At 31.4% G+C, this 13,212-nt stretch overlaps 1 protein-coding gene across 1 annotated transcript; it reads left to right on the forward strand.

Annotated features, from left to right (window-relative positions):
- Positions 1–1,744: 1,744 nt before the first annotated feature.
- LOTGIDRAFT_143660 (hypothetical protein) lies at positions 1,745–12,022 on the forward strand (the record flags this gene model as incomplete). The annotated part of the gene is made up of 17 exons (XM_009054308.1): positions 1,745–1,843; positions 2,340–2,469; positions 2,809–2,954; positions 3,577–3,666; positions 3,957–4,138; positions 4,692–4,883; positions 5,382–5,491; positions 5,862–5,936; positions 6,388–6,578; positions 7,744–7,952; positions 8,809–8,935; positions 9,483–9,593; positions 9,865–10,008; positions 10,398–10,552; positions 10,797–10,863; positions 11,237–11,321; positions 11,829–12,022. 17 exons carry the CDS (start codon positions 1,745–1,747, stop codon positions 12,020–12,022), a joined length of 2,307 nt encoding a protein of 768 aa, XP_009052556.1.
- Positions 12,023–13,212: the final 1,190 nt, after the last annotated feature.

Below are 13,212 nucleotides of genomic sequence, written 5' to 3' on the forward strand. Positions count from 1 at the left end.
AACTTGGTGTGATCATTGGAATTCATAAGATCTCGGACAAGTTCTATCTTGACGCATTTTCGATGAACGGTTTTTGAGTTATTGCCCTTGACTTTGTAAAAAAACGTCAAAATTTGTTAAAAATAGTTTGTGAGCAGGATTGAAGCTACAGTTTTCAACCGATTCTGATGAAACTTGGTGTGATCATTGGAATTGATAAGATCTCGGACAAGTTTTAACTTGACGCATTTTCGATGAAATGTTTTTGAGTTATTGTCATTAACTTTGTTAAAACTTGTTGAAATTTGTTAAAAATAGTTCGTGAGCTGGATTGAAGCTACAGTTTTCAACCGATTCTGACGAAACTTGGTGTGATCATTGGAATTGATAAGATCTCGGACAGGTTCTAACTTGATGCATTTTTGATGAACGGTTTTTGAGTTATTGCCCTTGACTTTGTAAAAACCCGTCAAAATTTGTTCGTCAGCACAATAGAGGCTACAGTTTTCAACCGATCTCGGACAAGTTCTAACTTGACACATTTTCGATGAAATGTTTTTGATTTCGGGGAAGGGAGGGTTTGATTCTCCCAAATGTACAGGCCTAGGGTGGAGCAGACACTTTATTTAGAAATTAGGATTAAGGGTCTTGATATTGGGTTTTCTTCTGTTCTTATTCTGATCTGAAATTAGAAAAAATAACTCGCTCGATGGGCGAGAAGTATAGTATCTGTTATGTACTGATTGTTTTTAGTTTACTATGAACAATATTATCATTTAAGTTCTTATTTTTTGAATATGCAACTATCATTTTCTGCTTATAGACATGGGGGAATTTCTCTTGGCTGTATACACTACTTGAAAAATCGAACAAGCACGATTCTCACTATACTCCACTTATACTCTTCTATACGCAGGTATACTTCGTTTTCGATTAGTGTCCTCTTATGTGACCAGGTATTATGAAATTACCTTTTTCGATTTAAGGTAAACGCGTGTCGTGCAAAACGTGCACCGTATACCCGAAAAGTATACTTCTATGTGAACTCAGCCTTACGCCGGAAATATCCATTTCTTTAATTAAGTCATTGTTTTTTAATTTTTTTTTTCTTTTTCTTTTATCAAGCCCCTAGGGTCTAAGTAATAGGCAAAGAACTTTAGCTACATTACTAATTAGGTTATTTACTAGGCTATGCCTATTTAGCAAAGTTAGGTTAGGCTACCTATTTTGTCATTTTCAGAGGAAAATCGGCTAACCTATTTTCCAAACCTATTTTCCTAACCTGTTTTTTCTCACATGTCCAGATTGTCAAAGTAGGCCTACAAATTCCCTGCAAATTTCAACCTTCTAGTTTTGTAACTTTCAAGATAGAAATTTATTTATATATAATGTGAGCACTTTTTGTGCAGTAAGTCCCTACACAAGAATTTGCGTAACAGGAGTTATGTCCCCGGAAGTTATTTTTAGAAGAAAATACTGTGAATGAAAGACGCTTTGATCAATTTTCCTATTTTTATGACATTATTTTTGGGATTAATGTGTGTATTTTGGAAATAAACGTATCCAGATCGAACCAACATCGAATCTATTATTTGATATGTCTTTCGATGCAGTATTTATATTAAAATGATGCTGTAGGTTTGAGTAAATTAAAACCAAAACAAAGATGGCTTCTTCTAATGTCAATGGTGAGACACAAGTAGAAACTGCCGTCAATGGCACGAAAAACGCATCATCGCAAGAAAATGCGGCAGATATGACCCGTATGAACAACGCACAAAGAATCGCGCAAAAGAAGCAACAAGTTACCAGCTTTCCTAGAAATAAAAAACTAGAAAAACTAGCTGTTTACTCTTCTTGCAAGGTGGGTTCGTGATAAGGCTTATTAAAAGAGGCACAGGACAGGTTATGGTATCCATAATTTGAAATTTTTTTTTATAGTAACAGCAGACTTCCCTTTCTTTTGTTTGATAAAGTAAAAAACTACAAAAGTAACGCTAAGTAGACCCATAGGCTAGCCAAAGTATTCAACAAAATTCAAGATATGGTCAACTGTACAGTATCAGACCCTTTTAGTTTTAAGATGTCGTAATTTGAAATCGGCTTCTTATGGTTATTTATACAATATATCTGTTGATTTATGCAGTGGACTGCCGTAACAAAGTCATTTCCAAACTAAAAACTTATGGGTCTGGTAATAATTGTTGTCAATAAAATTTGGGTCTATTGTCTGGATGCCTAGATTGGTGACTTCTAAAAGATATTGTAGTCTGCATTTGAATGCTTTGAATAGCTAAATTTCAGTTCTAATTGCTATTCCTATCAGATTTTTAATGAATGGATATGTTTTACTTCTTCAGTCTGAAGGCTGTAAGTGTAATGGATGGAAGAATCCTAACCCACCACCTACCCCACCAAGAGTTGATGTTTCTCAACCACTGGCTAGTCTGACAGATCCTTGTAGAAGCTCAAGTTGTAGTCATCCACTAGGTGAGTTTCCTCTTGAGAATGTTCTAATGACGGAATTTGGCAGTCAACTGAATAGGGCAATAATCAAAGGCTCAATATTCTACACAGTGTTTTTGTCACAGATTCTTTGACTGTTGCAATGGTTTATAATTTTCCACCTCATAAAAGAGTAAATCAATTTCTCAATGATACTAACTGATATGAAGAACTTTATTACTGGGTTTGGGTAATTCTTAAAGAAATCTATGTAGACTTTAGGTAACTACACTAAGATTTCAATCATAAAGATTTATTCTCATAATCTTACATTGATTATAAACAAATAGGATTATTAAAAGCTTCAAATTTTTCTCATTCAAGCATCTCATGTATCTCATCTAGAAGAGGTATCTGAAGAGGAATTAAACAGGTTGTTACGTATAGTTGTGGATGTTGAAAATCTGTTTTTATGTGTACATAAAGAAGAAGATGCTGAAACCAAACAAGTTTATTTTTATTTATTTAAGGTGTGTATCAGCTCAAAATAAAGCATTTGTTTTTGTTTTTTTTTTTGTCAATATTTACAAAATTTAAATAAGGTTATGTAGTTTTTTTATGAGCTGAAATAATCTCATTAACATCTATTCATAGTATTCTATAGCATTGAAAATAATAATAAGTGTATATATTCACTAGTTGAACTTACAAGATGCCATGACTAAAGAATAGAATCTCTATATAAAGACAATAAAACCATTAAACTACATAACTATTGAAATATGCTTCTAAGCATGTTTCAAAATATCTTAGTTTAATCAATTATTACGGTACTTTGTTTAATGGATTTATTGGATTATGCATGGATTCTGTTGTATAGTTATGACACTGATGATCAAAGACTCATTTTAGAGAAGTTTAAACATTTCCATTTTTTTAATAGGTAGTATGGATTTAATACTTGAAAAAATATCTTTTGTTCATTCCTTTATGTAGAAACAAACTCAAAAGAGCATTGCAAATTTTTCAATATTCCTTTTATGTCGGTATTTTCTAATTGAAATATTTAACTTCACTAAGAATTAAATGTTTGGTTTTTTTTTGTCACATAAGCTTTTATAACAAGATAGTAATGAAATTTTTTTTTTACAGTTGTTAAGAAAATGTATATTGAATATGACCAAGCCAACTATTGAAGGTCCACTAGGACATCCGCCATTTGAAAAACCAAGTATTGCCAAGGTATATATATATGAAGGCTTTGCACGCTATAAGATGTGTTGATATTGCTTTACAATGCTGTTACAATTATACCCAACTTCATTACCTAAATAAAATTGTCTTGTGCAATGAAGTAAATTTTGTCTATACCTCCAACTACATCTCACAATATGGCGATATTACAGTATTTTTTAATTAGACGATGTTAATAACGATATAAATTTATTGTATATATCGTGATTCCGGTATATCGCCCAGCCCTATGTCTTTGTATTCTTACTGTTTCAAATACAATCTTTGTTTAAATTTAGGGTGTGACAAACTTTGTGGTGTATAAATTTGGCCATTTGGCTCAGAAAGAATGGCAGACGATGTATGATCTAGCAAAGATGTTTTTACACTGTTTGAATCATTGGAAATTAGAAACGTCAGCTAATAGAGCTCAACATGCTGGTACAGAGGATATGAGTACATATAAAATCAATTATACAAGGTATTAAATGATAATTTCTTTATTTCGGCCTATTTCACTGAAATGAATGGTTGTTTCTATGACATTCAACCCATTGATTACCATGTTCAATATCTAAACAATTTAAGGGTATGGGGAATTGGTTATGAGATAAACACATAATATTTCTTTGCAGGTCTATGAATTTTAAAAGAATATTAAAGGGTTATCACGATATTTTCGTGGACTTGTATTACTATACAATGCATAGAAACATTAGTAATAATTTTAATGATATTTTTGTGATACAGGTGTATTCCCCCTTGATCCAAACACTGTAGTGGTTGCCCTTTGCCTGATCAAACCTATGATGTTCCATTTTCTGTTCAAATGAAATGAATCTTGGATGTATAGGCTGTCTTCATTTCTAGATTTCACATCCTTAAAGGAAAAGATCACCAAATTTGTAGATGACTGCTACAGCTTAATGGATCAAGAGATACTTGTTGAGGACTCTGTAAGAAAGCATAATGCTAATTTTGTAGTCTGTTTTTTCTGTATCATAATTAAATGTTTTATTTCTATGATTTTGTAGATGGTTATGTTATTGTCATGTACCAGGCCTATGTGATAGTTTACCTCGATCTGAAACTACCGTTATATTTGGTAGAACATTATTACGTTCAGTATTTCAAACTATGAGAAGACAGTTGTTAGATAAATTCAGAGCAGAAAAAGATAAAATGCCACCAGATAAGAGGACACTTGTTTTGACACATTTTCCTAGGTAAGTTACATACTGAAAAGTAAGAAATGAATGTAAGCATGATTTTGATGCTGAAAAAATGACACTGGCACTTACTGGTAATGATTTCAGTATTAATACAATAATTTCAGAACAAAAGTATTTTGTGAAGTAAATAAAATGGAATCAAAACTGATAGTCTTATTTAAGGATAAATAAAGTTGATAAACCAAATATAAGTCCACAATAAAAAAACACTTATGACAATATAATTGAAATATCCCGAATGTTTTCAAATTTCTTCAAAGTTTATTTAAAATTTGTAAATCTTGCATTAATATAGACATTAATATATTAAATATATTGCCAATGTTTAATTTCAAATTTGAATTTTTGTATCACTGTTTTTGACTTCTGTATCAAACTGATAAACACAATAAAGATATCAGCATAAACAGATACCATGTTATTGGATTATGCACTTTTGTTAAAATAATGATACTTCCTTTGTTATAATGGCATATCCTCATTATTTTCTAGGTTTCTGTCTATGTTAGAAGAGGAAGTATACAATAATAATTCACCAATATGGGATCCTGATTTCTCACAGAATCCTGCAAATATGCCTCTTACTCAAGCACAAGTTTTAGGTAAACACTATTTGTTAAATTGGTAGGGAAAACAGGTTTTCACAGTCACTCAATCATCTGCTCTGCTTAGTGAACCAACACTTATGAGCAAATGTGGGTTTGATAAGACTGCTAAGCCTTAACTACCTCAATCACAAATAATGTCATGATCTAATAAATGAAAGATTTGGTCTTAAAGAAACATAACTAGCTTTATATGGTTGAAAAGGCAAGCAAAGAGAAATAATTGTCTTTGAGATAGATGTCCCTGTTGAACCAGAAAAATAAGAGATATTCCTGATTTTGACACTCTTCAAAACACAGGAATTTGGCATCTTGTAATTGTATGGTAACAAAAATATAAAAGTTTCTCATGTATCATTTATCGTAGCAACATCACCAAATAGTGCTACTGGTGTAAGTGGTTTAAGTAGATTTACTAGTGGTAACAGCACTAATAGTAATGGTGATAATTTTACCCTGATTAATGTCAGTCCTGGCCTAATACCATCTATCACAACACGCAGATCTTCTAAATCACAAGAAGCAGGTAAAGTATGATTTATATGTAACAGTATGATAATACGCCTTGGTCAAGATAAGGGTTCACTTTGGAAAGTATTGCAACGCAGTTTTGGAATTCAAAATGATCATTCTTTCTTTTTGATTAGCCAAATCAAAATCTATCACTATAAACTATAATCGAATTAAATTGTATATTTTTCATGGAAGGTTAATTGGTAGCTCATGATTATAGGATTTTGATATTGCTCTAGTATTAAAGTTGTACCAGAACCTAAGTCTTGGCCTTAATTCCAAGTAATTTCATTGGCAAACAAATTGTTACAAAGTTTTTATTGAATTGGCAAAACAGAAATTGATATGACCAATCTCTTAAGTATAGAGTATCATCTCAGCCTATTTTAAAATCAAGTCTAAAATTGGAAAATATTTTTTTTTTTTAGTACCAGGTGAAAAGAGGAAACTAGATGAAGGTAATTTACCAGATGATATTAAAAGAAAGAAGATAGAAGGAGATGTCTCAGCTGAAGTATTAAGTGAGATCATAGCTACTATCACTGATCCCACAGAAATGGTAGGACCAGATGTAAGTCAACATCCTCAATATGTTGATTTCATTCTGTTATATTACATGGATGTGTTTTTATTTTTAGATTTAGATCTCTTTCTTTTGATGTTGTTATCTACCGCTATCCTTCGTAAGTTAGTTCCTTTTATATCAATTCAATTGAAATATTTGCATAATAGTCTTTTAAGCAGGGTTAAATCTGAACCTGGTGTGACAGTGTGAACTCTGCTGTCCCCAAAGCTATTCTTCTACAGAATTACCGTATATTTCCGTGTATAATGCGCAGGTTTTTACCCTGAAAAGGGATACACACAGAAGGGGTGCGCACTATACATGGTTAAATAGTTTTTTTCCCCTTCGAAAATACGGCGAATCGATGTTGAGGATCCGCCGGTTTGTCTTCCTTCAATGCCATGTTGTTATGTTTTTAAGATCGTTTCGGGAGTTATAACAACTCATTAGACTTTAATGTATTTTGTAAATATTTTGTATTAATATATCTGAAATTACTAAAGTGAAATAGGTATACATTAATGTGTTATTAATAATAAATGGATTTTTCCCAATTTTAATGGGAAAAGGAAGGGGTGCGCATTATATTCGGAAATATACGGTATTAGCTTCAAGAAAAGCTGTATTTTGAGATACACTGCTATGACTATTGGTGTCACAAAACCACCAAACAATACTCAGTTATAATCAAATCTCAACCTGTTTTGGAAAATCCACTTAGTTGATCATTTTAAGTGAATTTTGGCGTTGAAATTTGTTTTGCATTAAGCGAATTCTAGAGGCTATTTTTCATATAATTTTCATTTTCCTGTATTTGTTTTTCACACAAATGTTTGTGCAAACATATATTTCAATTTGCAAAGTAGATGTGACAACAATTTTAAATTGAAATGGTTCAAAAGACTCTTGATGACAATAAGTTCTGAAAATACCAAATTTTAGTTTACACTAAAGCATACATTATGGTATTGTATTTTGAAGTGGCTTTGCTTGCTTCATAGTAACAAGAAAAGCTAGACAATATCTTTTTCTCATTTTGAACACAAATTAGTAGCTTTTTGTTTTGTCCATATCTATATCATGTTACGACCTTGACAGCCAGTTTAAACCTTAGAAATCATACAGCATCCATGCATATTCTTACATATTTTCTTATGTAATTTAATTTCAGTCTTCATTTTTCCCTGCCCATGCTACAAGAGATGAAGGTGCTAGATCTGAAGAAGAAAAAGGTGTAATTGAATTCCATGTTATCGGCAATTCATTGAGTTCTAAACCATCTAAACAGTTAATACTATGGTTAATTGGTTTACAAAATGTTTTCTCTCATCAACTTCCTAGAATGCCTAAAGAATATATCACTAGATTGGTTTTTGATCCGTAAGTAGTTATTTTGGAGTTATTTGAGATAGATTTTTACTTGCTGTTCGTTTTTAAAAGGTAGAATTAAATGCTCAGACTAAGTGAAATATATTGAATATTTTTTATGAATATTTTTTCGGAGATATTGGCCATTAAAGATTCATTATTATTATTTTTATTGTTTACTGATTTACTATTGATGTTCATTGTCACCCGTTTATTATTTTCTCCATATCTTTCCTCTTGATGACCCAAAATGTTACATTGAGAAATATAGAACTATGTCCCAAAGCAAAAGCACTTTCTAACATTGGGTTATGTAGATAGATATTCATAATTTATTTTGATATTTCTTGGGTGACTGCTTGAAATCTCGTATAACGATATATGAAGCGACATTACTTTTCGAGAAAAAGGCAAAAAAATATATGTATGCATATTTTGTTAAAATCTTTTTTATTTTATTTTTTGTACGTGTTTTTTATTCTTTGAAAATTTAAACCTCTTAAAAACAATTTGAGTACTTCGACCTATTAAACCAATTACTCGTATAATAGTACAGTAAAGTCTTTGAATGGCATTTAGCAATTGTGAGTCTGAGGACGACGGGGGAAACATGTCGAAACGTTGCATAAAACTTTAACCAGTGATTGTTGTTCCATAAAGCTGTATCTATATATAAATAGTACAGTATACGAGGTTTTTCGTTTTCATCTGCAGAAAAAGGAACATTGAACCTCGTATAATAATATATTTTACGAGGTTTTAAATCTGACTGTTTATATACGTGTTATTTAATTAGTGGTTTTTGCATCATCAAGCTAAGAATAAGAGGTTTTGATCACAAGATGCATGCTTTTCTACTATTTTTCAGGAAACATCGTTGTCTTTCTATTATAAAAGACAATAGAGTAATTGGTGGAATATGTTTCAGAATGTTTCCTACGCAAGGCTTTACAGAAATAGTTTTCTGTGCAGTTACATCTAATGAACAAGTCAAGGTAATACACACTATTAGTGTAAAATGCAGTTTTGTAAACTAAACTACCTTCCCGTTTAAAACATTTGAAAAATCGTATTTAATACACAAAATCCTTTAAGGCCATACAAAATAAAAAGTCTGTTTTACAGGCCTTTTTTTTCAAAAATTGGGGCGAAAGGATAAATTTATTTATTATTTATAAGGTCTTTTTTAGATTTTCAACTGGAATAATTTGGAGCGAGCGAAAGCATTTATTATTTATTACCACAAATTTAATGTACATTTAATATTAAGGCAACAATCAGGCTTTTTTGGGCCTGTAAAACAAGACTATTTATTTTGTATGGCCTTATATATTCAGACATTAATTTAATGGTTAATGCCAATATCTCATGAAAAGGATAACATTTTCTAACAAAGATTAAAACTCTGTATCACTTATTTATGTACAATGTGAAAGTTCTATATAATCATATTAATTAAGATTCAAAATGGCTGTGATAAATGTCAAAGAAAATTGAAACTTCATAGAAACTTAGTGTAATATATCATGTTTCTAATTTCAGGGTTATGGTACTCATCTTATGAATCATTTAAAAGACTATCATATCAGACACAATATTTTTCATTTTCTGACATTTGCTGATGAGTTTGCTATCGGTTACTTTAAAAAACAGGTAAACAATCTCTGACATGATCATCCATTTGAAGTTTTCTAAATTTTAGACTTTTCACGTAATAAAGATTTGTAAACTTGTTTGATATTGTAAATCCTGTCGCAACACGATAATCTTGTCGTGGAAGCACGGGCACACACAAGATTTTACTCGAGATTCGAGTCGCTGACAAAAATCAAGACCGCTCGTGTGCTCGCACTTAGTCAGCAATTATTTTACTTAATAATGTTCTAAATATTTTTTTTTTTTACACCAACATGGAATTTTTCAGGGGTTTTCTAAAGAGATAAAACTAGCTAAATCTGCCTACAATGGTTATATTAAGGATTATGAAGGTGCTACTTTAATGGGTTGTGAATTGAATCCTAGAATCAAATATACAGAATTCTCTAGAATTATTAGAAAGCAAAAACAGGTAGATCTTTTTAAGCAATCATGTTCTCTTCAGAATCAAGGAAATGGCTTTGGAGAATTTCAAAAGCCATCCATCCTTAGGTCAACAATCCATCCTTCATTAGCAGAAACATCTGTCCATCTTATAGACATGTTCTTGTGTATTATTCTTGTGTATGTATTTTAACCATTTGTAAGATCTAAAAAAAATAACTTGAAATTTTTTGTCAATTTCTTATCCCTTACCCTTGCCTCGTTTGCTTTCACATAACTCTTTGGATCCACTTTAACCAATCGTTGGGCATAGAAGAAATGAAAATTAGCCATACTTTAGCAGAGTATATGAATAACAGTAACTGGTAACTCTGATTGTAGAACCATGTGACCGTAATAAGTTTGTATATTTTGCAGATTGTAAAGAAGATAGTAGAAATGAAACAGACTAAGTTTGAAAAGGAATATGCTGGTTTATCATGTTTTAAAGATGGAGTAAGACAGATCCCTATAGAAAGTATACCAGGTTTATTAGAGGCTGGCTGGAAACCAGCATCTACCCCAGATAAAAGGTATTATTCTTTGTAATTTTCAATTGAAGATCCCTCGACAGTTTGAAATAACAAATAAAAATCGAGCTAATGCAACTGTAGAAAACTGGCGAAGTTTACTTAATTGCACACTATATAGCGACTATACATTTCGCAGTTATGTTACATTAAGGAAACTTTAGATATCTTTTGAAGCTAAAACAACATGTTACTGGTCATTTAGTCTTAATGCTAGGGAATTGAATTTCTCAATTATACATTTCAGTAAAGACATCACTGCTGATTCAGATCAGATGTATAACTCTTTTAAAACAATACTACAACAAGTGAAGGTGGGTTTAATAGAATAGCTCTGATATTTTGAATAACCAGCTGATAAAACTTATTCAGATGGTAATATCTGGTCAGACGAATGATGATATTGACCTGGAACTAAATGTTGAAATTTCACTCTGAAAAATGCTATTATCAGATGAAATGATCACATTTAGTAAGCTAGTAAAGCTTATGTTTAGATCATGTCCCATTAATTGGCCAATTTAAACTGTCTACCATAGAGACACAAGTTGTAGATGGTGAGCAATAGAAATGTTTTTGAGCCTTTCTGATCTTGATTCTTGAATTTGAAAAAAATTAGAAATTTCTGCAGGAGGTTAAATAACCCTTTATTGCCCCTTTTACATTTTCACAAGTATTTATTTTCAGAATCATACAAGTGCCTGGCCATTCCAGAAACCAGTAGACAAATCAGAAGCACCTGACTATTATGATCATATTAAATATCCTATGGGTAAGATAATCCTTAAGCGACATTCAGGGGTAGAGATCACATTGAATAACGGAACGAATTTTAATGGTAACTTATAAAACTCACGAGTAGTGTACCATAAAATTTTGTTCCTTTATTCAATATGGTTACGATGATGGTATTACCATTACTTCTGCTTGATTAGCAACTATGAATTTAAAAACCTTTGTGATGATGATATCATGATAGATATTGAAATAATATTGAGTTTTAGATCTTCTATACTGCATCAATCTTAGTTCATGCTTCTTAGCAGGGTAACATCACCATTTTACCTACTATTTTAGATTATTGTTCACTTTGAACACATAAATCAGTCTCGCAAAGCTGCATCGCTCTGAGTTACAAAATCCAAAGGTAAATCTGAATCAAACACCAGTTTTCAGGTTAACTACTCTCTGAGTACTGCTCGTCCAGCAAATCCTCACTTGAAAATACATTTAAAACTACTTCTGGCACACATCTTGCATGTTATGATTTGTTTTTCAGATTTTAAGACGATGTCAGAGAGATTAAAGAATAGATATTATTCTAATAAAAGAATATTTATAGCTGATATGAAACATGTGTTTGATAACTGTCGAAATTATAATGACTCTGATACAGAATATTATAAATGTGCAAACATTGTGGAGAGATTCTTTATTAGTAAAATGAAAGACCATGGATTGTGGGACAAATGAATTAACCAGGGCTGTTGATTTAGTTTTATATACCAGACATGTTTAGATTTCGAAGTGTCCTATACGTGAATATTGTGTTTGAATCAAAAAACAAATTTTATGATGGTTTTTTCATCCATCACCAGCAAGACAATGTATTCATGTTTTGTAACGTCCAATGGAAATTCTGTACCAAAATTTCAAGCTTGGTCAAAAATATGTGTTTAAATTTAAGCTTAAGAACATGGATAAAAATTTCAGGAACTGCAAAATATTTACCAAAGATTTTTTAGCTTGAACACTCATTGTTTACTTATTGTAAGCTTTCGGTAGAATTTGTTCTTGTGTCTATAAAATAAGCATAACATTCACTGTTAAAGCTACATACATTCAAAGTATTGACTAGTTGGTTATCTTGAGTTTATGGTTTGCAGATGTCCTTAGACAACCAACTCATCTTGTTTTATCAAGTCTGATCCTTAATTAATCAAGCTCATATTGTTGTTAAGGGATCAAGTGTTAGGATAATAGATGTTAAATTTCCTCATACCTCCTTGAAATTAACATGTGATGGACTATGTATTAATATTGTTGTTTTGTTGTTTTGATTATTGGCGACCTTTGTACATTCATTCGTGACCATACAGGTGTTGAAGGATATGCATTATGAGCGTAAATTGCTTTTAAAAATTCAACTTTGCAAGTTTGTTTGTTTTCACGTCTAATAACTCAGTTTCAGCTTCTCTGTCATAAATGAAAATGAAAACATGCTGAAAAAGATTTTGAAATTTTTGAAGATATTTTGCATGTTATAGTAATTTTTTTGTATGAAATACAAACTAATGAAATATAAAATGAAATATTAAATGTGTAAATTTTAAGAACTTGGTTTTTGAACTTAAAGAGATATGTTTTCCTCGAAATTTTACCCAAGGTCACTCATGTGATTTCACCACTCATTCGTCAGTCCATGATTATGCAATGTGTATCCCAGCATCTCATTATCAGAGCCCAAATGTTCAGTAGGGGCCTATTGATAACTGAGGACAGAGTTGTAACAACCTACCTCATTGTATGACAATCTGCGAGTTAGTTGGATTAAATATATCGATTGCACCATATTGTAGGAAAGGTCCTTTTCTATTTGTACACCTATGATTTGTGCATAATAAAATTTTAAAAACATTCTCCTAGTTTCAGTTGTGAAAAAA

Source organism: Lottia gigantea (genome assembly GCF_000327385.1).
Source record: "Lottia gigantea unplaced genomic scaffold LOTGIsca_212, whole genome shotgun sequence".
Classification (NCBI taxonomy): Eukaryota; Metazoa; Mollusca; class Gastropoda; family Lottiidae; genus Lottia; species Lottia gigantea.